The sequence below is a fragment of the Heloderma suspectum genome, chromosome 17, assembly GCF_057233095.1.
Source record: "Heloderma suspectum isolate Gila_16-S chromosome 17, 16-S_ref, whole genome shotgun sequence".
Classification (NCBI taxonomy): domain Eukaryota; kingdom Metazoa; phylum Chordata; class Lepidosauria; order Squamata; family Helodermatidae; genus Heloderma; species Heloderma suspectum.
In genome coordinates, this window is record NC_139474.1 from 6,721,273 (window position 1) to 6,747,982 (window position 26,710).

Genomic DNA, 26,710 nt, shown 5'->3' on the forward strand with positions numbered 1-26,710 from the left:
CTGTGCCTTTAACAGTTGCATGGTGTGATGAATTATGACCCTTTAACAACAATGGCTGCATTCGGAGAGAACAGTAAGCCAGAATTCTGATGAATCCTGGCTCAGCATGAATGAGCTGCATGCTAGCGTACGCAGCCTGTTCACTCCCACCTGGCTCTTCCCACTAGTCTGAGTGGCTAAACTAAGCAGGAAGAGAAAGCTTAGCATGACGTCTGAACCCAGGAAGCCTGACTTGCTGTGCCCCAAACAAGCCAGGCTTCGTAAGCCAAGAACAACCCTGGTTTGCGACTCTGGCCAAACCCCAGTTCATGACCTTGGCTTGTAAACCACGATTGTGGGATGGGATGTCATGTTGAGATTTCTATGACCTGGTTTGCATGATCACCACAGCCCTCCGCCCCCAGCTTATTTAAGCCACGGTGAGTTGTGGCACGTGCAGGTGTCCGTTTTGAATATTCACCCCCCAGCGGGAGGTTGCCATGGTTAGTTGTGTTGTCCAAACCTGGGTAGCGTGGGTTGTTTGAGGGTTAAACAACCCTCAAATAACCCATGGTCTGTTGTAGGGTTACTTGAGAGTTGTTTAACCCTGAAAAACCCATGGGGTCCAGGTTCAGACAACACAACTAAGCACAGAAACCCTCTGCCAGGGGTTGAATGTTCAAAATAGACTCCCACATGTGCCACAGCCCACCATGGCTTAAAAAAGTCATGGTGGGCTGCAATGATTGTGCCCAGTCTGAGTAGTCAATGGTATAGTAGCTAGAGTGCCGGACCAGGAGTCGGGAGATCCGGGTTCAAGTCCCCCCTCAGCCATGGAAGCTCCCTGGGTGACTTTGGGCTGGCTCAGACTCTCAGCCCAGCCCACCTCACAGGGTTGTTGCTGTGAGCATAAAATGGAGAGGAGGAGGATCATGTCAGCCGCCTTGGGTTCCTTAAGGAGGAAAAAGGGCAGGATATAAATGCAATAAATAAATAATAGTCTAGCTGCTCATGCCAGCAGCAGGAGACAAGTGGGAGCGAACGGGCTCCACCAGCCTGTTCAGTCAGAATCCTGCCTTACCATTCTGTGCAAATGTGGCCAGTGTGTCCCCACACTGTCCAAGACATGGATGGCCTGCCAGAAAAAGAAGCATGTATTATATACGTAGCCCCAGTATGTATCGCATACCCACCACTTAGCGTATTTGATGAAAGAGACTATACAAGCTGCCTCAATAAACGATTAAACTCTAAAATCGCACATTCTCTCTCTCTCCCTCTCTGCTTTTGGTTTTTTTTTTTTTTTTTGCTACAGGCTTAGAACACATGAGTGTTTTTCTAGAATTTCTTTCCTTCCAGACTTTCATTCGTGAGAGACAAAGCCAGGGGCAGCTTTGGTATTAGAAGCAAAGTTAGCTTGCCAGTCATGTCTTCCCCCAATCTGCTCTATGGAGCCTGGGAATTAATAATGGGGGGGGGAGGCCAAGAATCTCCAAGAGAGGATTCTTAGCAGCCTGATTAAAAAGAAAACAAGATATATCCGAGATATTGGGATTGGGCATTTAGAATGTAAATTCAACTGCCAACTAGCCTGGGAGGGACAGATGGATGGCCGGGGACACACCACACACACACACACACACACACACACACACACAGCCTGTCTTGCTCATATGCCATTCATCAGAAACAGAAGCTTTTCCTGGCATGGAGATTAATGTCATCGCCTGCTAATCTCTGCAGACAGAGTGGCGGTTAAAGGCACAGGAGCAGCGGCTAGTACAGATGTCGGCAAACATTGTGTAAACGGGTGACAAAACTGGGCTGGTACCGTGGATCAAATTCAGCTGGTTTTGCAGGCCAAAGCTGTTCTGGTGCAGTGGCGGAGCTGACAAAGCAGGGCCCTTGCTTAGGCGAATGTACACAAGAAATTCGTCTTGGAATAACGGACGGCATCACAGATGGGGTGCTGGCAATGCAACTGTTGTTCAAGCTGAGCGCTACGTCGATGCTGAGTGAGCGATTTTAAAAGCCTGAAGAATCGAGAGTGCAGGCTGGGGGGCGGGGGGCGGGTGGTGCTGTCTGCAGGATTTGGGGGGCCCTCAAGTTCAGCACTCTCCACGCCCCCCCCCCCGAAAAAATGGGACATGCAAATGGAGAATTTTCTTAGGTTGCCTCTGGTCTTCTCAAATGCGCTGTGCAAAGAGGAAATGATCGCACAATTAAGGTGGCAAGCCCTCTGCTGGTCGCAAAGCCCTGGCAAACGCCCAGCCTTCTGGCACCAGCCCTGAAATGGGCTGCAGTCAGAAAAGAGAGTGTGTCTTTCTACAGACCTCGGCCCAGGAGGTCTATAGAAACAGGAGCTGCTTGAGAACAGAAACATAGCACCTTTCTATAAATGGGGTGGTTGGTGGAGACTGTGGTTGGGGATGGAACTTGCTTCTTCACACCTCCGCGTTCAAAAGGCGCAAACAAAAAACCACACTGATGGAGAAAACGAGCCAAACGGCAGATACTGACCATCCTGGCAGTTACAGCAGCCGACTCCTCCGTCCCCCCCAGCCCACCCCCTGCTGATGGGAAGGAAAACAGGGCAGTTCAAAATGGCAGGTGGAGCAACCACACGAAGCACGGTGCAATGCTTGTGTGGGGGAGAACTGGAAGAGGAGGAGCCCCCCCCCCAGCCCTTTTGCTGGGGAAGACCTAAGCTGTGCCCTCCAGATGTTTTGGATTTCAACTCCCATAAATCCCCGCTAGCATGGCCAATGGTTAGGAATGCTGGGAGCTGTTGTCCAAAATATCCCACTCCCTGCTCATTTAGGATGACCTTTTCTGCACGTCCTTTCCCCAAAAACCTCCGTGTAGAGACACTCCCACAGTCAAATTTAATTAAGACAGAATAAAGTTTATTGGGCTACTTAGACTGGCCTGACTTTGCTGTTCCGATCTTCCACCTCCGACCCGGAAGGCAAGTGATTTCTAAGCTGGGCCTATCCTGTGGCAGCTTCCGGACACGGGTTTGTCCTCAATGTGAGGAGAGGTCCAATCACCACCGTCAAGGAGGGCAACAGTTGTCCTGAGACGAGAGTCCGCTCAGGGTGTCCTCTCACAGCGCTGACAAAGGCGAAGAGTACGCTGCTGTCAAGGTGTCCAACCTGGAGAGGAGCTTTCTCTGGCTTCACTCTCAGCGACATTCACACAGCTGCCTGGCCTTCACTGACGGGCATACTGATGTGTGCCGTGAGCAGGGGCTCTGTCCCCGCTCCATGCAACACAAACACCTGCAAAGCAGACAGCCGAGGGTAGAGCGCGGTAGGAGGCATTCTTAAAAACCTCCGTTCATTTTTCATTTCAGGTATTACCATTTTATACCACCAATTGGCCAAAACTCTCTGGGAGGTTTACAAAACAAAGCTTAAAAACCATAAAATACAACTGCATAGTAAAACGTCATATAAACACCCAAAGCTTGAGAGAGAATAAAACCGAAGATGAAAAAGTGGGGTCAAAAGCAGCAGCAGTGCAAAAGATCTAAAAACGCACTATCGCCATTTTGTAAACGGAAGGGGTAAAAAGCCCGGGAAAATAACAAGGTCTTCACCTGGTGCCAGAAAGACCACAAAGTAGGCACCAGGCAAGCCTCTTTGGGGAGGGAATTCCACAACCGGGGTCCCAAAATTAATCAATCAGTGGAGTCATTTGGAATAAATTTAAGGAAAATGATGTGTGTGAAAAACATTTTTGATATAAATACTGATTTCACACAAAATGTAAAACAATTAGCAGTCCATCAACAGATCATATGTATTTTTGCATTCATCTACCAACTGCATGATGAAGATTACAAAGTTTGTATAAATAATATTTACTGGTGAATTGATTTTTTATTAGTTTACGTTTATCTGATTATGTAGGTAAGGTATATTACCCCGGCATCTCCAAGTTTGTGTATTTTGTTCTACAGGTTCCATGTAGGAAGTATAACATCATGAAAACATGTTTTAGTAAAGGCTGTATATTTTCCCCACTGAAGAGGAGCAGTTTGGTCAAAACGCATTTGGGACACAGGCATTGTATATTTGTACCGCCCTTTGATTTGGAACCCAGTGTTGTAACTCTGTATATGTGATATACTGATGGACTGGTAAATAGTTGTTTTAAATTGTATGAAATATCAGGATTTCTATTCAAATCTTGTCATATTTTTTACACACATAATTTTCCTTAAACCTATTCTGTTTTGTTGTGTGTTAGTGGTTAAGGACAGAACTGTTTTACTGTGGTTCATTTGGAATAAAGCCATCTGAGGAAAGGAGCTCAACACCACAGCTATCTTGGAGTCTGGAACTGCAGGCAAAGTTCCTGCCTAGGAGAGAGAGGATCAAGGTGAACAGAAGCCAGTCTTTAAAAAAAGGCAGCATGTGAGTAGCCTCAAACAGGCCTCCAAGACCATGACAACAGTGGGGTGGGAAGTCAATGAACAGGCTGTCCAGAACAGGAAAATCAGCACATGGACACTAACCTTAATGGTATCAGAGATCCCGTGGTCACTGAGGCTCTCCACAAAGGTTGCTAGGGGGTAATTCAGTCCCGGGACCAACATAGGAGCCTAAAGGAGAGCAGAAGGTAAAGAAAATGTTCAATACAAGCAGAGTGGTGGGGAAGGGCTAGAAAGAATGAAGCTGCAGGGTTTAGAGCCCCAGGAGGAAAACAGGAGGCAGGCGGCAATCACAAAATGGAGTGCCCCCTCTAGCGAGGCAAGTGGCCGAACCTCTGAGAACGGCCAGAAATGCTTTAAGGCACACAACTGTTACAAATATACTCATTTTATGCAATGAATGAACACACCCTGCATTTATAGACCAAAGAATAATCACGTACGTCTCAACATACAGTTCTTCCATGAACTGTAAAAACAATTATAGCAAAGCCCCGTAATGTTCGTGGAGGAAGAATTCTTATAATTACTCGGCTTCTTCTGATGAAGAGTGATGAAAGGGGTATAATACGGAGGCCTGTCTGCATAATGTTCCTTAGACTGTGTTTTGTGTAATGTTACTTAAGGCTGCTTAACTGAGTTTCTTTCTTTTTTTGTATATTGAGACACATGTGATTATGCTTTTGTCTATACATGTACGGTATACTCATTCATTGCATTGTTGTTGTTGTTGTTGTTCAGTCGTTCCCGACTCTTCGTGACCCCATGGACCATAGCAAGCCAGGCCTTCCTGTCCTGCGCTCTCTCCCGGAGCGTGCTCAAGTTCATACTCATTGCATCCGTGATGCTATCTAGCCATCTCATCCTCTGCCGTCCCCTTCTCCTTTTGCCTTCAGTCTTTCCCAGCATCAGGGTCTTTTCCAGGGAGTTTTCTCTTCGCATTAGGTGGCCAAAATATTGGAGCTTCAGCTTCATTATCTGTCCTTCCAATGAGCACTCAGGGTTGATTTCCTTTAGGATGGACTGATTGGACCTCCTTGCAGTCCAGGGGACTCGTAAGAGTCTTCTCCAGCACCACAGTTCGAAAGCATCAATTCTTTGGCGCTCAGCCTTCCTTATAGTCCAGCTCTCACAGCCATACATTACTACTGGGAAAACCATAGCTTTGATTAGACGGACCTTTGTCGGCAAGGTGATGTCTCTGCTTCTTACTACGCTGTCTAGGTTGGCCATAGCTTTCCTCCCAAGGAGCAAGCGTCTTTTAATTTCATGGCTACAGTCACCATCTGCGGTGATCTTGGAGCCCAAGAAAGTAAAATCTGTCACTGCTTCCATTTCTTCCCCTTCTATATGCCAGGAAGTGATAGGGCCAGATGACATGATCTTAGTTTTTTTAATGTTGAGTTTCAAACCAGCTTTTGCACTCTCCTCTTTCACCCTCAACAAGAGGCTCTTGAGATCCTCTTCGCTTTCTGCCATTAGGGTGGTATCGTCTGCATATTGGAGGTTGTTGATAATTCTCCCGGCAATCTTAATTCCGACCTCTGATTCATCCAACCCGGCATTTCTCATGATGTACTCTGCATATAAGTTAAATAAGCAGGGTGACAATATGCAGCCTTGTCGTACTCCTTTCCCAATTTTGAACCAATCGGTTGTTCCATGTCTGGTTCTGACTGTTGCTTCTTGACCCTCGTACAGGTTTCTCAGGAGACAGGTAAGGTGGTCTGGTACTCCCATCACTTTTAAGAATTTGCCACAGTTTGTTGTGATCCACACAATCAAAGGCTTTAGCGTAGTCAATGAAGCAGAAATAGACGTTTTTCTGGAATTCTCTTGCTTTCTCCATGATGCAGCGAACGTTGGCAATTTGATCTCTAGTTCCTCTGCCTCTTCGAAACCCAGCTTGTACTTCCGGTAGTTCTCGGTTCGCATACTGCTGAAGCCTAGCTTGTAGGATTTTGAGCATCACCTTGCTGGCATGTGAAATGAGCGCAATGGTGCGGTAGTTTGAACACTCTTTGGCGTTGCCCTTCTTTGGAATTGGAATGTAAACTGACCTTTTCCAGTCTTGTGGCCACTGTTGAGTGTTCCAGATTTGTTGGCATATTGAATGCAGCACTTTAACAGCATCATCTTTTAGGATTTTAAATAGCTCAGCTGGAATACTGTCATCTCCACTAGCTTTGTTGTTACTAATGCTTCCTAAGGCCCACTTGACTTCACTCTCGAGGATGTCCGGCTCAAGTTCAGTGACCGCACTATCATGGCTATCAGGGACATTTAGATCTTTCCTGTATAGTTCTTCTGTGTATTCTTGCCACCTCTTCTTAATCTCATCTGCTTCTGTGAGGTCCCTGCCTTCTTTGTCCTTTATCATGCCCGTCTTTGCACAAAACGTTCCCTTGAGATCTCCGATTTTCTTGAAGAGATCTCTAGTCTTTCCCATTCTGTTGTTTTCCTCGATTTCTTTGCATTGTTCATTTAAGAAGGCCTTCTTGTCTCTCCTTGCTATTCTCTGGAACTCTGCATTCAGTTGGGTATATCTTCCCCTTTCTCCCTTGCTTTTCGCTTCCCTTCTTTCGTGAGCTACTTGTAAAGCCTCATCAGACAGCCACTTGGCTTTCTTGCATTTCTTTTTCTTTGGGACGGATTTCGTTGCTGCCTCCTGAACAATGTTACGGACCTCCGTCCATAGTTCCTCAGGCACTCTGTCTATCAGGTCTAATCCCTGAAATCTATTCCTCACCTCCACTGTATATTCATCAGGGATATGATTTAGGTCATACCTGAATGGTTTAGTGGTTTTCCCGACGTTCTTCAATTTAAGCCGAAATTTTGCAAGAAGCAGCTCATGATCTGAGCCACAGTCAGCTCCAGGTCTTGTTTTGACTGACTGTATGGAGCTTCTCCATCTTTGGCTGCAAAGGACATAATCAATCTGATTTCGATATTGACCATCTGGTGACGTCCATGTGTAGAGTCGCCTCTTGTGCTGTTGGAAAAGAGTGTTTGCTATGATCAGCATGTTCTCTTGGCAAAACTCTATTAGCTTTTGTCCTGCTTCATTTTGTACACCAAGGCCATGCCTGCCTGTTATCCCGGTGATTTCTTGACTTCCTACTTTAGCATTCCAATCCCCTATGATGAAGAAGACATCTTTTTTTGGTGTTAGTTCTAGAAGGTGTTGTAGGTCTTCATACAACCGATCAACCTCAGCTTCTTCGGCCTCAGTGGTTGGGGCATAGACTTGAATTACTGTGATGTTGAATGGTTTGCCTTGGATTCGTACTGAGATCATTCTATCATTTTTAAGATTGTACCCCAGTACTGCTTTTCCCACCCTTTTGTTGACTATGAGTGCTACTCCATTTCTTCTAAGGGATTCTTGGCCACAATAGTAGATATGATGGTCACCTGAATTAAATTTGCCCATGCCTGTCCATTTTAGTTTGCTGATTCCCAAGATGTCGATGTTCAATCTTGCCATCTCATGTTTGACCACCTCCAGCTTACCTTGATTCATTGATCTGACATTCCAGGTTCCTAAACAGTATAATAAATTGCATATATGATTTTGGTCTATTTGTAACACTTGTGTATTTTACAGCGTTTGTGGGTGTTGTTCATCCCAGCTGTTGCTCCTGTATTTGTTATGAATCTCTGAGAAGGCCACTGAACAGGATCACAGGGGGTGCTGGGTGAAATATCCAAGGTTTGGATGCTGTCTTGATGCTGGAAACAGAATTTACAGTACAATCTTATGAACTGACTCACAGGTCACTTCCAGTAATAGTATTTTGAATAACGTTGGTGATGTTCTGTTTGAAGGATGATTCATCCTATGTCACTGGAAAAGCTGCTAGGCTCTTTTTTATCTCAGTGCAAACAAGGGGAAAAGTTATGTTGGCCGCATTTTAAAATTGGCTTTATTTAGTTACTCTTAATTAGAGGCATCCTTCTTTTGTACAAAAAAATTGTTTTGGTCTGTGACCGTAATTCATTCACATTTTGAATAACACAGCAGAGTGTAAGGGAAAGTCTCTCTCTCTCTCTGTGTTTTGTGTGTGTATGTGTGTGGGGGGAGATCCTCACCTAGGAGAAGGATGGAGTTACCTTAAAGAAAGGACGTTCTACGGAGTAGAGCTTTTCGTCATAGACAAAGCTGATGAGAAGGTTAGCGATTGCATGGGTATCTGACATGTTCTGGAGGTTCAGGCTCAACTTGAAGGTGGGGCCCATGCCCTGGACCTGTGGAAGGAGGAGGCTGCGTTACAGGGAAGTGTGGAAACAGCACGTGAGACAGACGGGAGTGGGCAGGCAGTGTCCCACTGAAGCCTCAACAAGCCCATCAGGTGATGTCTTTGCTCTGAGGTTCTGCTTCTCACCCGTGTCACAACCATGGAACAGCCACGGGGGAGCTCCCCTCACTCAAGTATCCCTATTTTTATTTTTAATGCAACCTCTCTTTCTCCTTGCAGCATTCCCTGATTTTCAATGCATGACTCCATTTCCCTCCCCTCCTTCTTTCTTTTGCTCACAGATGTGTTTAGTCTCTTCTAAAGACCATTTTGGCTCCTACCGCATTAACAGGGAAACACTTCCGGATCCCCTCGAGCTACTCTCTCTTTTCGAGGGAGTCATGCCACTTTAAGGAATGGTGCCTCACTTCAAACCAGTCCAGATCCATAGAATAAATGTCCCACGATCCACCGACCCTCAAGGAGCAGATGCTGCCCACCCTAACTTATTTAGAAGAAGCAGTGACTTTTATCCTGATTTTCAGCTATGCTGCAGGGGGTGGGCGACTTGTGGCTCTCCAGAGGTTTTGGACTTCCACTCCCATGATCCCTCACCATTGGGTATGCTGGCTAAGGCTGATGGGAGTCATAGGCCAAAACATCAGTTGCCCACCCCTGAGCTACTGGAACCCCGGACATTTGAACCAGCTTCCTACGAATGTCCGCAATCAACATCCATTTTATTGCCAAGGTAATACAATTCTATCACCAAGGTACATTTTATTGCCAAGGTACATAGCTCTCAGGAACTATCCCTTCATTTAATTCCTTATGGGATATTCAGCGCCCTCATTTTAAAGCAGACTTCCCCAACCCAGTGGACCCCAGGAGTGTTGGACTACAACTCTCATTACCCCCAGCCACCACAAACCTGCTAGCCATGGATGATGGGCTTTGTAATCCACCACATCCGGAGGGCGCCAGGTTGGGGAAGGCTGTTTTAAAAAGTGTTTCATCACTGACTAACCTTTGCTTTAGTCTTTCCTACCCTTTCATCATTCATCCGTTTTATATAACGTCCCCCAAAGAACCCAGGAATTGCACTTCGAGGGGGCTGAGAATCCCTAGTGTATGCCCACCTGCCTGAGTCACTATTTTGCACCAGGGTCCGGTTGGTGGAGCTCAGGTTTACAGCTGAAAAAGCAAAGTAAGAGACAGGAACAACATCGACGTCTGTGAGGGAACTATCTGTACAATGCTGGTTGACGAAAGTGCGGAACTCCCTGCCTCTGGAGGTCAGGCAGACGGCAACACTGGGTTGTTTTTGGCGCCTCCTGAAAACAGCTCTTTCCCAGGAAGCCTCCCTCGGTTAACTAGCCTCAGTTTTACTGGCACTCTGTTTTTTAAAGAATAATTTTAATATCATGTTTCATCCTTTTCATTTTTTGTTCATTTTATTGCTTGTCATTCACCACTCTGAAATCTGTTAAGATGTGACGTGGTATATAAATGCTGTAAATAAATAAATAAACTTCGCCCTGATGGAGAAGCTTAAAAACATCTTCAAGCATAAAACCATGCCTCAGCGGACAACTCTGATGCGATTTGGGACCGGCTTACGGACTATGCTCTGCATAATGCGGCAGATGTAAGGCCACCCTGTGGTGCATGGGAACCTTTGGAAAGATCTCTTGAGATGAACTGATCTTGTCCCAAATTCCACCCCCCCCCCCCACACACACGCTTTTTATAAGATATGCATGTTATATGGCAATGAACCTTTTGTATATGTAGGCTTTGGAGATACCGTAATGTCTGTCATGACCGAGTGCAGTACTGGAGTTGTGTTTTCTTTTTTAGTTATGCTATTATGCCATGTTGATTTTTTTTTTATACAACCCCCCAGAAACCAAAGTAGATCCCACAAGCCTAAACCCCTCTGTTAAGTTCTCTAGCAAAGAGGTGGGCAGAAGGCAGATCTCCAGATGTTTTGGACTTCAGCTCCCAGAAGCCCCTGCCAGCAGGGCCAATGGTCAGGAATGCTGGGGGCTGAAGTCCGAAACAGCTGGAGATCTACTTTCTACCGAGCCCTAGCTCATCCTCAGAACTACAGAGATCCCTGGAAAGAGGGAATGAGTCTTATAGGGCTTCCAACTCTCATTTGGAAGGGCAGGGACTTCTGAAGCCACGTTGGGAAAACGGACTTATGAACACACGTTCCCAATTTAGGACCAGGGCACCTGAAAGATTGTCTCCCCCAGCATAGACCCGTTGGACCACTACGGTCTGCAGGGGAGGCCTTGCTGTCCGTGCCACATCCTGCAGAGTCCAATCTGGCGGCAATACGGCAACAGGGCCTTCTCTGTGGTGGCACACTCCCTCTGGAATGACCGCCCCTCTGCGATACATCAGGCACTGACAATCCCACACTTTCGATGATTACTAAAAACGTGCTTGTTCACCCTGGCTTTTCCCAACCATCATCTAAATGCTGTTATGCTTTTCCATGCTGTATTGTTTTGTAATATGCTGTGAACTGCTTTGGGGTTTTTAAAAGCAGTATACAAATGTTCTAAAATAACTCATAATTTCCACAGGAGAGTTAATCCAGGGTGGGATCAAAAGGGGTTTGAAGGGGTCTTGGTCACAACCACAGCCACAAGCCCTTAAGAACATCAGAAGAGCTCTGCTGGATCAGACCAAGGGTCCGTCTAGTCCAGCATTCTGTTCACACAGTGGCCAACCAGCTGCCCATGTGAAACCCACAATCACGACATGAGTGCAACAGCACCCTCCCGCCCATGATCCACAGCAACTGGTGCACATAGGCTCACTGCCTCTGGTACTAGAGGTCGCACACAGCCATCAGGACTAGAAGCCATTGATTTGCCCAACCCCCTTTTAAAGCCATCCAAATGGGCGGCCATCACTACTTCCTGTGGTAACCCTTCCAGGCTGTCCCTCTTTTTCTCACCACGGCATTCATCTTGAGCGGCTCCTGCAGTGACTCCGAGACGGGCGTCATGCTACACTCCAGTGCCCGGACGTAGGTGCGGGCCGCCGTGAGGCGGATGCGGCTTAGGTCTGTCTGAAACACCCGATGCATGGCTAGGCAAGAAGGGAAGAGAGGCAGATGAAGGCATGGAGGAAGGAGAGATCCAATACTCTCCCCACTCCCAGCATCCAAACATCCTCTGTGTACGGAGCTTAGAGGGTCTGTAGTGCCACAGCTCCAAGGCTAAGCAGGTGCTGTGCATGTGGAAGTTCCCCATTTCAATCCCCAGCATCATAAAATAGAACAGAACAGAACAGAATAGAACAGAACAGAACAGAACAGAATAGAATAGAAGGGTTGGAAGGGGGCCTATAAGACCATCGAGCCCAACATCGAGCATCTCCAAAGAGGTGCTAGGTGGAGAACTTTCCATTCTCCCAGGACTTTTAGTCCTTCTGTTTTTGTAAAAAATAAAAATAAAAAAGGCTTTGTTTTTAGATCTTTACATGGCTAGTAATCAATGAAATGACATCTGTACTGAGTCTCAGCTTATTGGTCCTCATCCCGGCCACTGTCACACCCAGGCACTGATTCAGAACAGCCACCACCTCCCCTGGGTTTGAGGAAAAGGAGAGAGAGTGGGGGGTCATCTGCATATTGGTGACACCACAGCCCGCTTCTCCAGGCCACCTCCCCCAGCGGTCTCATGTAGATGTTGAACAGCTTGGGGGATGAAAGGGAGCCCTGTGGCACCCCATAGCCAGTGGCAGAGCAAGAATCCCCTGGCACCACCTTCTGGAATCAGCCATCCAAGCAGGAGCAGAACCACTGCAACGCACTACCTCCAGCTCCCAGCCCAGAGAGCCTATCCAGGAGGATACCACGGCTGATGGTATCGAAAGCTGCTGAGAGGTCCAAGAGAATTAACAGGAATGATTCCGGGCAGGTTCTCAAAGCCCCATGCTTATGGAGAACGCGTCTCCTCCTCTGGAGATGGTGGACGGAAGAGCTAGGAACTTGCTTGGGGGCTGTGCCCCCAAGCGCGAGGGCACCGTGCTGTGAGACCCACCGCTTCACTCACCCACTCCATTCTCTCGCTCCCGCAGCGTCTGGTCCACATACAGCTTTGTTTTCTTGGGCACGTTGAGTTTGATACTCTGGGCGACGGGGGCTCCGACAACTGCATCGCCCTTGTTGAATGTGGCCGTGCGTTTTAAGATCTTGATGATCAGACCCCCGCCTAGGAGAAGGAAGGAAGCACAGGGACGCAGGGCAGAGGCAAGGAGTCACGTCAGACGCAGAAATGCCATCACACCTGCATGCTGCACTACTTGGCTGATAATGAGTTATCTTTTCCAATGTATCTCCACAAGGACTAGAAATTTCTTCCCTCCTTTTTTGTTTCAAACTAGAGAAGGGAAAACAGAGGAGGTCTTGCCCGCACTACCAACCCCAGCCAGTGCTTAAACAAACAAGGCTTTTGCCCCAGGAACCCTGAGAGGGGACGGTCCAACTGCAAAGAAGAAATCTTTAGCAAAATTCTCGGCTGCAACTTGTTCTCAGCAGCAGCCAAGGCTTCGAGGTCCGGCGGCACAGGCCTCCCGCAAGCAGACAGTACCTCTGCAGTTTCTAGCCCGACAGGAAGCAGAATACCTCTGAAACCACATGCTGGGAACATGCCCGCTTCTGGAGGCATCTGGCTGTGTGCCGCTAGCAAACATAATGCTGGGTTTGATGGTCTGGCCGACCTGGCAAGGCGCATCTTCAGCTCTTACCTTCCGTCGTCATGACCAGGGTGTTATCCTCCCGCCCATAGCGACCAAAGCAGATGCTGGTGACGACGTCCTGGCAGCAGGAGAGAAAGAAAAAGAGGTGCAAGAAGAGGTGGTTTGGGGGTGGGGAGGGGTGAGGGAGGGGGAACAGATGCGCTCCTCATTAGTGGCCATAGACTTTCCCCATGCTGGCGCAAACTCTCTTGCCGCCTGAAGCAAGAGACAACGTGCAGTGCCTCGGCCTCGCCTTCCTCCCTCCCACCGCCGTGTGCCCCCGTCCACCACCCCTTCAACTTTGCTGCCGTGCTGTCTGGCTGGAGGAAGCAGCCTCCTGGGTCTTGTGAGACCTGCTAACCTCCCGTGGGAACTGATGAGACTTCTTCTGGCCACGTGGTTCTCGCTGAGAGCTACAGACAGCCAGACAGCGCTCTGGATAGCCCCACTGGCAGCAGTCTTCCTGCGGCATGCGGTGCTGGGAGAGCGGCTGGCGGGGCTCTCTGGGGCACCCACTGCAGGAGATGGCAGCAGAGAGCCCTCCTAGCTGGGGGTGGGGAGCAGTGCAATTTGCCACTCCTCCAGCTCTGCCGCCTGATGCGGGCACATGAGCCTGCATAATGGTAGGGCCAGCCCTGACCTTCCCCATCGTTGATTCAGAACTTTTCTGTTGAAATCATCTTTGTCGGCACCGTTCCTCTCCTCCCCATCCTCATCTGCAAGCCACCTCTGCATCTCTCGCCACATTTCCTCCCTTCTCCCCCGTTCCACTCAACACAAGCTGCTGGATCCCCTTTCTCTCCTGCACTCCCTCCCCTTCCCCTCTCCCTGCATTCTGCCATATTCTTTCTCCTTTTTGCCGAGAGCGGTCTCCCCCGCCTGCCTGTGCTCAGTTCTCCCTGGCAGCCTGCAGTGAGCCTCGAATTGGCAAGCCAGGAGATGCCACGTGGGGAAATCGGCCCAGGCGCCACCACTGAAGCGAGGAAAGGCAGGCGAGGCCGGCCCCCTCAGCAAGGCAGCCTTTCCTGTGCAACAGAGCCCCTGCATTGCATTCAGGTCTCTGGTTCAGTCTGTGACATCTCCAGTTCAAAGGGTTGGATTGCAAGAGATGGGAGACGGAGGACCCTGGAGACCCTCTGCTTGTCGAAGTAGCCCCGGGGTGCTGAGCCTCTTTCGCCCTCAGGGCCGGATTCCATGTCAGAGAAGCTCTCAGGGGCTGCATTCCCCGGCCAAAGGAGTGGAGCCAAATATACCAGCCTTGTTGTTGTTCAGTCGTTCAGTCGTGTCCGACTCTTCGTGACCCCATGGACCATAGCATGCCAGGCCTTCCTGTCCTGTGCTCTCTCCTGGAGCGTGCTCAAGTTCATATTCATTGCATCGGTGATGCTATCTAGCCATCTCATCCTCTGCCGTCCCCTTTTCCTTTTGCCTTCAGTCTTTCCCAGCACCAGGGTCTTTTCCAGAGAGTTTTCTCTTCGCATTAGGTGGCCAAAATATTGGAGCTTCAGCTTCAGTATCTGTCCTTCCAATGAGCACTCAGGGTTGATTTCCTTTAGGATGGACTGATTGGACCTCCTTGCAGTCCAGGGGACTCATAAGAGTCTTCTCCAGCACCACAGTTCGAAAGCATCAATTCTTCGGCGCTCAGCCTTCCTTATAGTCCAGCTCTCACAGCCATACGTTGCTACTGGGAAAACCATAGCTTTGATTAGACGGACCTTTGTCGGCAAGGTGATGTCTCTGCTTCTTACTATGCTGTCTAGGTTTGCTATAGCTTTCCTCCCAAGGAGCAAGCGTCTTTTAATTTCATGGCTACAGTCACCGTCTGCGGTGATCTTGGAGCCCAAGAAAGTAACAGCTGTCACTGCTTCCATTTCTTCTCCTTCTATACGCCAGGAAGTGATGGGGCCAGATGCCATGATCTTAGTTTTTTTAATGTTGAGTTTCAAACCAGCTTTTGCACTCTCCTCTTTCACCCTCAACAAGAGGCTCTTTAGATCCTCTTCGCTTTCTGCCATTAGGGTGGTATCATCTGCATATCGGAGGTTGTTGATAATTCTCCTGGCAATCTTAATTCCGACCTGTGATTCATCCATCCTGGCGTTTCTCATGATGTACTCTGCATATAAGTTAAATAAGCAGGGTGACAATATGCAGCCTTGTCGTACTCCTTTCCCAATTTTGAACCAGTTGGTTGTTCCATGTCTGGTTCTTACTGTTGCTTCTTGACCCTCGTACAGGTTTCTCAGGAGACAGGTAAGGTGGTCTGGTACTTCCATCTCTTTAAGAATTTGCCATAGTTTGTTGTGATCCACACAATCAAAGGGTTTAGCATAGTCAATGAAGCAGAAATAGACGTTTTTCTGGAATTCTCTTGCTTTCTCCATGATGCAGCGAACGTTGGCGATTTGATCTCTAGTTCCTCTGCCTCTTCGAAACCCAGCTTGTACTTCCGGTAGTTCTCGGTTCGCATACTGCTAAAGCCTAGCTTGTAGGATTTTGAGCATCACCTTGCTGGCATGTGAAATGAGCGCAATTGTGCGGTAGTTTGAACACTCTTTGGCGTTGCCCTTCTTTGGAATTGGAATGTAAACTGACCTTTTCCAGGCTTGCGGCCACTGTTGAGTGTTCCAAATTTGTTGGCATATTGAGTGCAGCACTTTAACAGCATCATCTTTTAGGATTTTAAATAGCTCAGCTGGAATACTCATCTCCGCTAGCTTTGTTGTTACTAATGCTTCCTAAGGCCCACTTGACTTCACTCTCGAGGATGTCCGGCTCAAGTTCAGTGACCGCACTATCATGGCTATCAGGGACATTCAGATCTTTCCTGTATAGTTCTTCTGTGTATTCTTGCCACCTCTTCTTAATCTCATCTGCTTCTGTTAGGTCCCTGCCTTCTTTGTCCCGTATCATGCCCGTCTTTGCACAAAACGTTCCCTTGAGATCTCCGATTTTCTTGAAGAGATCTCTAGTCTTTCCCATTCTGTTGTTTTCCTTGATTTCTTTGCATTGTTCATTTAAAAAGGCCTTCTTGTCTCTCCTTGCTATTCTCTGGAACTCTGCATTCAGTTGGGTATATCTTCCCCTTTCTCCCTTGCTTTTCGCTTCCCTTCTTTCCTCAGCTACTTGTAAAGCCTCCTCAGACAGCCACTTGGCTTTCTTGCATTTCTTTTTCTTTGGGATGGATTTCGTTGCTGCCTCCTGAACAATGTTACGGACCTCCGTCCATAGCTCCTCAGGCACTCTGTCTATCAGGTCTAATCCCTGAAATCTATTCCTCACCTCCACTGTATATTCTTAAGGGATATGATTTAGGTCATGCCTGAATGGTTTAGTGGTTTTCCCTACGTTCTTCAATTTAAGCCGAAATTTTGCAAGAAGCAGCTCATGATCTGAGCCCCAGTCAGCTCCAGGTCTTGTTTCGACTGACTGCATGGAGCCTATTGTAGCTAAGCCGTAAGAGAGGCATTTCAACCTTTTAGGATGGGGGGAAAAGCTGGGAAACCACCAAACGACAGGCAGCTGGGGGAAAGGGGGTGGAACCAGTTGAAGGGGCGTGGCCATCTGGAGAACCCTGCAGGGCCAGACTGAGAGCCCAGGAGGGCAGGATTTGGCCCTCAGGCTGGGGTTCTGCACCCCTGAAGTGGCTAGTCCTGGGCTAGAGAGACCAGTGATCTGACCTGGCTTTAGGCATCTACGTATTGTTCCGGCCAGCCCCAAGTTTAATGGGACCCATTCCTGACAGCAGTCACAGCCCGGGGTCCCGATTCCCAAGTCGTCCTGCTCTAATCCCCTGGACCAGGGGTGGGCAGAAAGTAGAATGGGATCAACTAGTAGATCCCTGGGTGAGCAGAGCAGCAAGTGATCCTCATTCCCAACTGTTTAAACCGGGGGTAGGCAGCCAGGTGCCTTTTGGACTACAACTGCCATAATCCCTGCCCATTAGCCATGCTGGCTGGGGCAGATGGGAGTTGCAGTCTAGAACATCTGGAGGACACCAGGTTGCCTCCCCCTTTTTGAAACAATAGCAAGTATTAGCAAGAGCCAGTAGTGGCAAGAGTGTTGGAGTGGGAGTCGGGAGATCCGGGCTCTAGTCCCCACTCGGCCATGGAGGCTCACTGGGGGACTGTGGGCCAGTCACAAACTCTCAGCCCAACCCACCTCACAGGGCTCTTGTTGCGAGGATAAAATGGAGAGGAGGAGGATTATGTACACTGCCTTGGGTTCCTTAAGGAGGAAAAAGGGTGGGATATAAATGTAATAAAATAAATAAATAAATAAATAAATAAATAAATATATATTACTGGAAGGTTTTTTTAAAAAAACAAACTCAGCGACGGCTAGCCTTGTGCTATTTGCTTATCTCTTTCCCTCAGTGTTCCGGAGTATAATCTGTTGCCTTTGACCAGGTCTTTGTGCACCTCTACTGGCCACTTTTATTCTTCATGTTACAATCCCTGATCAGATGTTGGTTTGTATTTGTAGATGCACTGCCTGGCTCATGGCATGCAGTTGGTAAGTGATTTCACTGCCACTTCCGCCCTCCCCCCCCCCCCACGCACGTATTTCGCACCTGGCTCTGATTAGCGGGACCTTGGGAGCCTAGTCCAAAATGAAGCAGATCCCACAAGCCTGAAGTCTGCCCACTTCAAAACCTAAGAAGAGCCCTGCTGGATCAGACCAAGAGTCTATCTCGGCCAGCGTTCTGTTCTCACAGCAGCCAGCCAGATGCCCCACAAGCAGGACATGAGAGCAACAGCGCCCACCCATCCATGTTCCCCAGCAACTGGTGTACGCAGGCATTCCGCCGCTGACACCGGACAGGGCCAGCCCAAGACATTTTGCTGCCTGAGGTGAAGGACAGGAGGGCACCCCCTCCCATTCCACGCACAAAATCTGTCTGGGGAGGCAGATGAATCCGTCTTCAGCACTCACTATGCGGCGACGTCCTCCGCCGAACCTGAAGGCAGCAGGGCTCATTCAAGGGGCACGAGTAGGCTGCAAGCACACAGGCCTCTCCTTGAACACCGTGTTGCCACCTCCTGGCAACTGCTGCCTGAGGCAGGCACCTCACCCTGCCTAATGGTGGAGCTGGTCCCGACACTGGAGGTGGCTGATTGCCTTCATGAATTTCTCTAAGCCCCTTTTAAAGCCATCCAAATCAGCGGCCATCGCCACGCATCCTGTGGTAGCGAATTCTATGGCTTAACCCTGCGCCGTGTAAAGAAGGCCTTCCTTTTGTATGTCCTGAATCTGCCACCGGTTCATGGGATGGCCCTTGCCACAGATTTTTTATTTATTGCATTTATATCCCACCTTTTTTCCTCCAAGGGACCCAAGGCTGCGTACGTAATCCTCCTCCTCTCCATTTTATACTCACAACAACCACCCTGTGAGGAGGGTTCAGCTGAGAGGGTCCATGACTGGCCCAAAGTCACCCAGTGAGCTTCCATGGCTGGGTGGAGACTCGAACCCGGATCTCCTGGCTCCCAGTCCAACACTCTCACCACTACACCACGCTGGCTCCCTTCTTAGAGTGAGGGACAAGACTGAGCAACCCGGGCCCTGAGAAACACACGTACACGCACATGCCTCAGAGCATTAGAGCACACCTCCACCCCACAACTAAGGCGGAACCGGTCCTCTCTCTCGCTCAGCTCCCCCACCCCCCAAACTCAGCTCCACGCTAGTGCGTCTCACCTGTGTTTGGATGACGTTCACGAGGTTCTTGTCCCGGTACATGTTCACCTCCCTACTGGACAGGGCCACCAGCACGGCCTGGAAGCTCTGGAACTTCTCGTCCAGGAGGCCCACAGTGATGGGCGTGGCTGGCAGTGGGACTACCCAGAGCTTCTTCCCCTGCCATGAGAAGAGAACGTCAGGATCAGGCCAGCAGGGAAACTCTTGCTAGCTCGTTGGGGGCCACCCTGATCATCCTTCTTTTAACCAGGGGCCTCCCTTAAAAGAAAAATAGGCACAGCAGCAGCGCCACCCGCAGGCAGGAAAAGCATGCCCACCCAAAGCCCACAATGTCCTTCAATGCCCGCTGGCCCTGTTCAGTTAACTCTAATCCACTTCTGGATTCCAGGTTACCGAACTGAGCTAAGCCCTGGTGAATATTTTCCTTGCATTCATCTGGCACTTCAAATGAGGCAAACTGCTGAGCCTCAGCCTTGCACCCGTTAACTAAACCTCCTCCTCTCAGGCACGGCTGCCACCTCACAACCTTCTGAGTGTAGCCTTGCAGGGTCTCGTCAGAACAGGCCACCACAATGTTCTTTTGGACCCGAACCAAACCCACGGTTTGCGCGCTCAGTTCAATGCAGTATTTGGGCCGCTTGGAGTCCCTGCGGAGGAGAGAAAGAGAGCGACATCGGATCAGGACCAGGACTAGAAGAGACTCCAGGGCAGGGCTGGCCTAAAACATTTGGTGCCAGGGGTGGAAGATCCAAAGGGCACCTTCCTTCCTTCCCTCCTTCCTTCCAATTAACGCGGGATACAACGGATTGGGAAGTTCTCCCAACCAGCTTCATTGAAGCGAAGGTTGTTTTCAATGGGCCTGACGCAGCACAACTTAAGAACACTAAGGCCCAGTTTGTACATAACTCTAACCCATGGTATGGGGTGTTGAATTCTGGGGTGTCATGAGGTGTGAACCCAGTCATGTTAACAAACCATGGTTTGTTAGCCACAAATAACCCAGAAAGAGAACCCTTGCTTTGTTGCTGGGTTGTGAACTCTGGGTTGTTTAAACCATGGGTTGTCATTACATGTGAACAGAGAACCATGGGTTGTTCACAGGACTGGCTTCTCCCATGTCGGGACCCTGCTAGGCTCCTCTGATGACTGTTTGCCCCTGTAGCCACTAGCCCCTGCCCTCTCTACTCCCCCGCAGCACCCCCACTCACCTGCGGAGGATGTAGATGCATCCATTACGGCAGGCCACGGTGAGTCGGTACTCCACATCAAACTGACCCGTGACGTCAAGGAAGGCCGGTACGCTTGGCACCGTCATCTGCCATGGAGAACAAAAGAGATCAGTGCTGAGGCTGGTTGAGGGTTTGCTAGTTGGCAAGTGAAGTCTCCACAGCCCTGCCACTCAAACACAAGCTTCTGAGATGTCACAGACGTGACGTGCAGGCCTCAAAGCCATAAAAACCGCCTTCTCCAATATGAGCCCAACTGGTTTTAAGATCTTCAGGGGAGGCCCTTCTCTCAGTCCTGCTGTTATTAAAGGCATGTTTGGAGAGGACATGAGGGCCTTCTTGGTGGCCGCTCCTGGGCTGTGGAACTCCCTGCCAAGGGAGACTAGATTAGCTCCTCCTGCGCTGCCTTTTCACCAGCAGGCAAAGGTGTTTGTATTCAACCAGGGCTTTGACATGTCCAAGCAGGGCTTTGACTGGCTGCTTTTATTGTTTTACCGTTGTGCTTTTTAATCGTGTTTTTAATGTATTTGATTCTTGATGAGCCACACTGGCTCATTTGATTCATGAGCCAGTGTGGTGGAGTGGCGAGAGTGTTGGACTGGGAGATGGGAGATCTGGGTTCTAGTCGCCACTTGGCCATGGAAGCTCACTGGGTGACTTTGGGCCCGTCACAGACTCTCTACCCCGCAGGGTTGTTGTGAGGATAAAATGGAGAGGAAGAGAATAACATAAGCCGCCTTGGGTTCCTTGCAAGAGGAAAAAAGGCGGGATATAAATGCAATTAACAAATGGCTTTATCCAAGTTTTTATTTGAAGTGTTGGTTCTTATTACTGTTGGCCACCGCAAGGGCCATTTCCTTGGTAGAAAGGCAACATATAAATCAAATCAACAAAAACTAGAAACGTATCTTTTTGGTGTTTCTTCAAAGTTCGCATTCTCGGAAAGCTGAATTTAACAGTTCATTGTTTTTATCACTCTATTGCATTTTTATCTCACATTTCCTCCCAAAATAGGACAACAGGGCAGCACTCTTTTTTTTTTATCCTCACAACAGCCCTGCAAGGTAGGTCAGACTGAAGGATGGTGACTGGCCCAAGGTCACCCAGGGAGCTGCATGGTTGAGGGAGGATTTGAACCCATGTCTCCCCAGCCTGAATCCAATGCTCTGTCCACTATACTGTACTGAATTTGTGGCTGGGTGTTGTGATAGTGGGGAGCATGGGAACTTGACGCCAAAAGATGGAAGTGTAACGGAAACTCTCTGGAAGATCCATTGTATATCGAGGAGTTAGGATGACATGTTACAATTACTCCTTCATGCCTGAATCTCCTTAAGAACCAAGTCCCTTCAAGGCTCCTCAAGCTTCTTGGCTCATAACACTTCGTTTTTAAAATTAGTCACTTCTACGACCTTGGAAGCTGGGAGGATGCATAAAACTGATAAGACCTAAGAACACGACCACCACCATGGGTGTAATTAATGAAGCAGGTGTTGGAAACTGAGCTCTTGGATATGTAAGTCCCCTAAGGTTCTGCCCAAGTTGAATTTCGACACAGACCTGGACTTCAGAGGTGTTGTGTGTCAGCTGTTGGCTGGGGTCTCTCCGTTGTCATTTCACTTGGGAGATCCTGACAACTGGAGAGTACGCTATATATCTTGCTTAGCAGATTTTCATGCCTCTGTATCACCTTGTGTCTGCTATTTAATAAAATCCTTAGCTTCTACTCCTTTGAGTGTTCATTGCTTCTGAATCCCTCTAAGAATCTTGGCCTCTTGGCAAGACAGTAAGCTGCAGAAGCATAATTTCATTCCACTTGGAACATGCAGGCTTTTGAATATCACAGAGCTCTTCGTCAGGGCCTCACCTTTGCCAGGATGGTAAAAGCCTCAGGGTCCAAGATCAGGATTTCAGCATTCTCCGTCCCAATCACCAGGCAGCTGACAGCGTCCTCGTCCACCATGTTCTTCTTCAGGGTGGCCATGCAGGTGATCACCGTCTGAAAGACATGAGCGGGGCGATGGGCATCTCTTAGCATCAAACCAAAGAGGGATGAGCCTCAAAACGCAAGCATAATGTTTCCAGGACATCCCTCTGTTAAGCAGCAGGTTGAAACATGCATTGAAAGGGTACCTAACGCAGGTACCAAGCATGTAGAATCAATTCCATTATGCTTACGGTTTTCTGCATTAGAAACCTGGAAGGGCTGGATCCTTTGAACTGACTGAGGAGCTTCCTGTGTTCTCATTTCATTCTGAGTGCCACCTCCAAGGGAGGCTCAGAAGGTGGCAATAAGGGAGAGCGCCTTTTTGGTGGTGGCCCCCCGACTGTAATGCTCTCCTGACTGAGGTCCGCCTGGCACCAATACTGTCATCTTTTCGGCGCCAGGTTAATACTGCCCTCTGCTCCCAGGCATTTCATGGCATAGGATAGGGCATTTATGCCAGCTGTCTTTAACAGGTCTAGTATTTTATTGAAATTGTTTTTAGCTGTTTAAACTGTTTTACATTTTGTATATCGAAATGTTATGTTGCATTTTATTATCTTGTATCTTTGGTGTGTAGTTCTGTCAATTGCTGTGAACTGCCCAGACAACTTCAGCTATTAGGCGGTATAGAAGTGAAAATAATAACAACAACAACAACTATTATTATTATTATTATTTCAATTCTATACCACCCAATAGCCAAAGCTCGGCGATTCACGAAAATCACAAAACCAAATGTAAAATAATTTAGCATACAAAAATTAAAAACAATTTAAAAACAGCTAAAAACAGTTACAATGAGATACCAGAACCTGATAAAACAACTGATATTAAAATCCCATCATATGCCATCAAATGCTGGGGAGTAGAGGGCAGTATTGACCTGGCACCACTGAGAAGGCCTTTTCAGGAGCCTCAAACAAAATGCATTTCAACCTGAGCACTGATATTATTTTAAAGCGCAGTCAGCTCGGGGTTATTAGCACCCACTCTTCCAGCAATCTTCCTGATCCACAGCAGATAGGAGGAAACGCCAAAACTCCCGCCCCACCCCGCTTTCTTTACCTTGCGTTTCAACCTCCCCACTGCATTCTTTCCACAAAACCGCTAACACATGCAATAAAGCGTGTATGACAGCTAGAAAGACAGCTGTCAATTAAAAACAAAGGTCACACTTACAGTGCAGTGCAAGCATGCGTATGTGCACATACACACATATGTACGTCCTAGGTTCACTGAGTAGGTATGTGTGTACCCTGGTTCTAGCAGATCCACCTACCTTTGCTACTAAGAGTAGAAAAAACGGTTAGGGCTGAAACACGCTGGATCTTAATAAGCATTTTCTCTCATTGACTCCCTTTGTTTTTCTCCTTTCGGTGGCCTATTTGGGGGATTCCCATCTAGTTGGATTTCACCTACTTTGGCTACTCCCAGACTACCCTATGATGTGATTTTAAAAGAGGTGGGCAGCTTGTGGCCCTCCAGATGTTTTGGCCTACAACTCCCATCAGCCCTAGCCAGCAGAGCCAATGGTGAGATCATGGGAATCGTAGGCCAAAATATTTAGAGCCATAAGTCATCCACCCGTTTTAAAAGACGGGAATATGACTTGCACAAGGCCGTTCATCGAGTATCTGACAGCATTTGACGACTGACTGACCGACATCCCAATCCCACTCCACTGGTGGAGCTTGTGTTCCCTTCCCCCTCCAAGCTGGAGAATAATCCCCCATTCCTGACCCCAAGGCATAAGAGTACACACCTGGCGCTTGATCGGCTGCAGTTTATGCTGGTTCACGAAGGACTCCATCTCAGGTGGGTCGAGGGTTAGGAAGCTACAGAGCAGAGGGGAAGGTGGTGAGAAGAACATAGGGCCCCGACCCCCAGAGAGAAAGAGGGGCAGTTCACGCAACACGCTAACCCACACTCAGTGGTTGAGTGTGGACTGCTTGTTGAACTGTGGGTTGTTTGTTGAACCATGGGTTATCATGTTGTCTGAACCCAGGATGTTTTCTGCAGTGTGGCTTGTTAACCACCCTGAACAACCCTGAACAACCCAACAACAAACCATGGGATCTCAAGCTGGCTTGTTTGAGAAAAATAAGCCACACTGCACGGTTAACAAGCCACCCTGCGGAAAATGTCCTCGGTTCAGACAAACAGCCCACGGTTCAACAACAACCCACACTCAGCTGCTGAGTATGGGTTGTGCAAACCCAGTCAGAGAGAGAGGGAATAGAACCACCCTCCAAGGAAGAAATGCTGGTGAAAGGATGAAGGTTGAACTCCAGTCAAGGCCAAAGCAAGGGATTTAGGGGTCTCTGCCAAAGAACTTACCGCAGGGACTGCACTGACAAGGCCACCTCAGAATTTTCCCTGTCAGGGAAGAAGACAAGGCAAGTCAGAAGACAAGGCAAGTTGGACTTCAGTCAGGCTTTTCTCTTGCTCATGCCAGTGTAGGGCAGTGTAGGGCTTTGGACCCAAAAGCCCTGGACAAATTAGTTCTCTTAGCCTCAATTTCTCAAATCAGTTAAATGGGCATATTAATTGTCCAGACCTGCGGCAGGAGGATGAGGAAGAGGAGGGGCTGTAAAGCACTATTTTGCATACTTAAAGCTTTATGTAAAAGATAAACTTCCATTCCATTTTCTGTGGAGTTCATTGCCATACATCCCAGTCGATTACCAAAGTTAAGGACAAACTCTGTAGCTGAATTTGAATCTGGGGTCAGCTGCAGAACTGTTTTCAATGCTAGTGCTTAGTCTTCAGATTAGCCAAGTGGAGATTACCTCTGAACATGGGCAGAATACCTTCGTTACACTAACAAAGCCTGCACATGCTCCAACACAGGCTTAAAGCAAGCTTCAGTCCCAGTTACCAGGATCTGGGGCACACACTCAGGTTCACCAAGCAGAGATTCTGTTTATTTATTTATTTAAAATATTTCTAAACCGTGGTTAAGATTAGTTACCAACTAACCATCCCGCAACACTCACAATCAGGAAGTCATAGGGAGGGGAGAGGGAATAACTTGTCTCATCCTTTCTACTGCATTCAGTTAGCTGGAGCTAAGGAATAAGGGCTCCAGCTAACTAAATGCGGTACAAAGGAACAGAACCCTTGTTTCTGTCTTCCAGGGTATTAGCTACCCCGCCCAATTTGGTGTCCTCTGCAAATTTGATAATATCTGGCTTCCAAAAAGCTTTCTTTCCCCCCGTAGCTTGTCTTTATCATTTTATTAAATCATTTGTATTGATGCTTATTGCGCTCATATTTGTATGTAAATCACTTTGTAAAGTTGACCTAAAATGCAGTCTACAAGTTCTTTAACCCAAACTGGGTCCCTTCAGATGTTGTTGCCTACAACTCCCATTATCCCCAACTATTGGCCATGCTGGGTGGGGATGATGGGTGGGGCTCAGGTTAGGGAAGGCTGCCCTAAATAAAACAAATCGTAAACACACTGCTTGGGGAGATGAAGATTCTGTAACCCACTTAAAAATTGCAAGAATGAAACTAGGGTGGGTAGGAAGGGGCCATTCCAGATGAACTAATGAGGTGAGATCTTACATACGTGGCTCTTGCACTCAGCCATCACCATCCCACTGCCCCTGGACAGGCTGGCATTCCGGCTTGGAGAGCTTTTCTTCATGAGGTATTTATCGTGCACTCAGCATTCCCTAGTCATGGTTGTTTACAGGTTCTTTAGATGATGCTGCGACCCTCCAGTTTCGCTTCTGAGTCTAACGAGCACTTTCAGCAACTTTTTTTTAAAGCAGGGAAAATGCACCATTTAATTTTGAAAAAAGCGCTTTTTTCCCTTGTGTATTTGCACTATTCTGCTATACCACAGTGTCACCTAGAGATTATGTAGCAGAAAAACAGGAAAGGAAACACTCTTTGTGTAGTGCTCAGATCCCTATTCTGGATGAAACCGAAAGTAGATACAGCTGATTAACAGCTTCGTGTAGAAAAACTCTTAGTCACATATTCCACCCCCACTTCTTGTCTGCGTTTCAGGATTCTGAGTTTTTCACTCCCCCCCCAGCATTTACAGATGGCCCAGGGAAGAGCCTCGCCTTGCTCTGCCCAGACTCAGAGTTCCTCACCGGATCACCTCCAGCATCTCTTTCATCGACAGAAGGTCAACCTTGTCCTGCAGGGAGAGAAAAGGACAGTCAGCTGTTCTCCAGAAGTGTCCCAGGCACACGTCACAGAGCTGAGCAAAGACTTTGGAATTTATTCTGTGCCTTTTGCCACAGCTGGAAGTGGAGATTGACTCAGATGGCACAGAGTTGGAATGGGAGAGGCTCTGCATAAAGAACTCCAATCCAAAGCGGGGAAGCACAGATTGGGAGTATGCAATGGCAGAGTG

General features: G+C 48.2%; 1 protein-coding gene across 7 annotated transcripts in view; it reads right to left on the minus strand.

The window, feature by feature from the left end:
• Nucleotides 1–2,863: 2,863 nt before the first annotated feature.
• BBS1 (Bardet-Biedl syndrome 1) overlaps nucleotides 2,864–26,710 on the minus strand; it is a 31,952-nt gene continuing 8,105 nt past the window's right edge. For 2 of the 7 annotated variants that reach the window (XR_014786259.1, XR_014786258.1), the window contains exons 5-18: nucleotides 26,445–26,491; nucleotides 24,673–24,711; nucleotides 24,098–24,170; nucleotides 22,216–22,347; nucleotides 20,331–20,437; nucleotides 19,649–19,769; nucleotides 19,123–19,281; nucleotides 13,429–13,498; nucleotides 12,735–12,893; nucleotides 11,633–11,766; nucleotides 9,798–9,852; nucleotides 8,534–8,668; nucleotides 4,502–4,588; nucleotides 2,864–3,260 (exon numbers count right to left, since the gene is read on the minus strand). Coding sequence is in view for 5 of the 7 variants with exons in the window: in XM_084823780.1 (XP_084679906.1) it covers nucleotides 4,163–4,345; nucleotides 4,502–4,588; nucleotides 8,534–8,668; nucleotides 11,633–11,766; nucleotides 12,735–12,893; nucleotides 13,429–13,498; nucleotides 19,123–19,281; nucleotides 19,649–19,769; nucleotides 20,331–20,437; nucleotides 22,216–22,347; nucleotides 24,098–24,170; nucleotides 24,673–24,711; nucleotides 26,445–26,491 (1,446 nt within the window). In the remaining 2 variants the exon portion in view is untranslated. Of the gene's footprint in view, nucleotides 4,589–8,533; nucleotides 8,669–9,797; nucleotides 9,853–11,632; nucleotides 11,767–12,734; nucleotides 12,894–13,428; nucleotides 13,499–19,122; nucleotides 19,282–19,648; nucleotides 19,770–20,330; nucleotides 20,438–22,215; nucleotides 22,348–24,097; nucleotides 24,171–24,672; nucleotides 24,712–26,444; nucleotides 26,492–26,710 lie in introns of all 7 variants that reach the window. The other 5 variants (XM_084823783.1, XM_084823782.1, XM_084823780.1 and 2 more) reach the window with 3 other exon arrangements.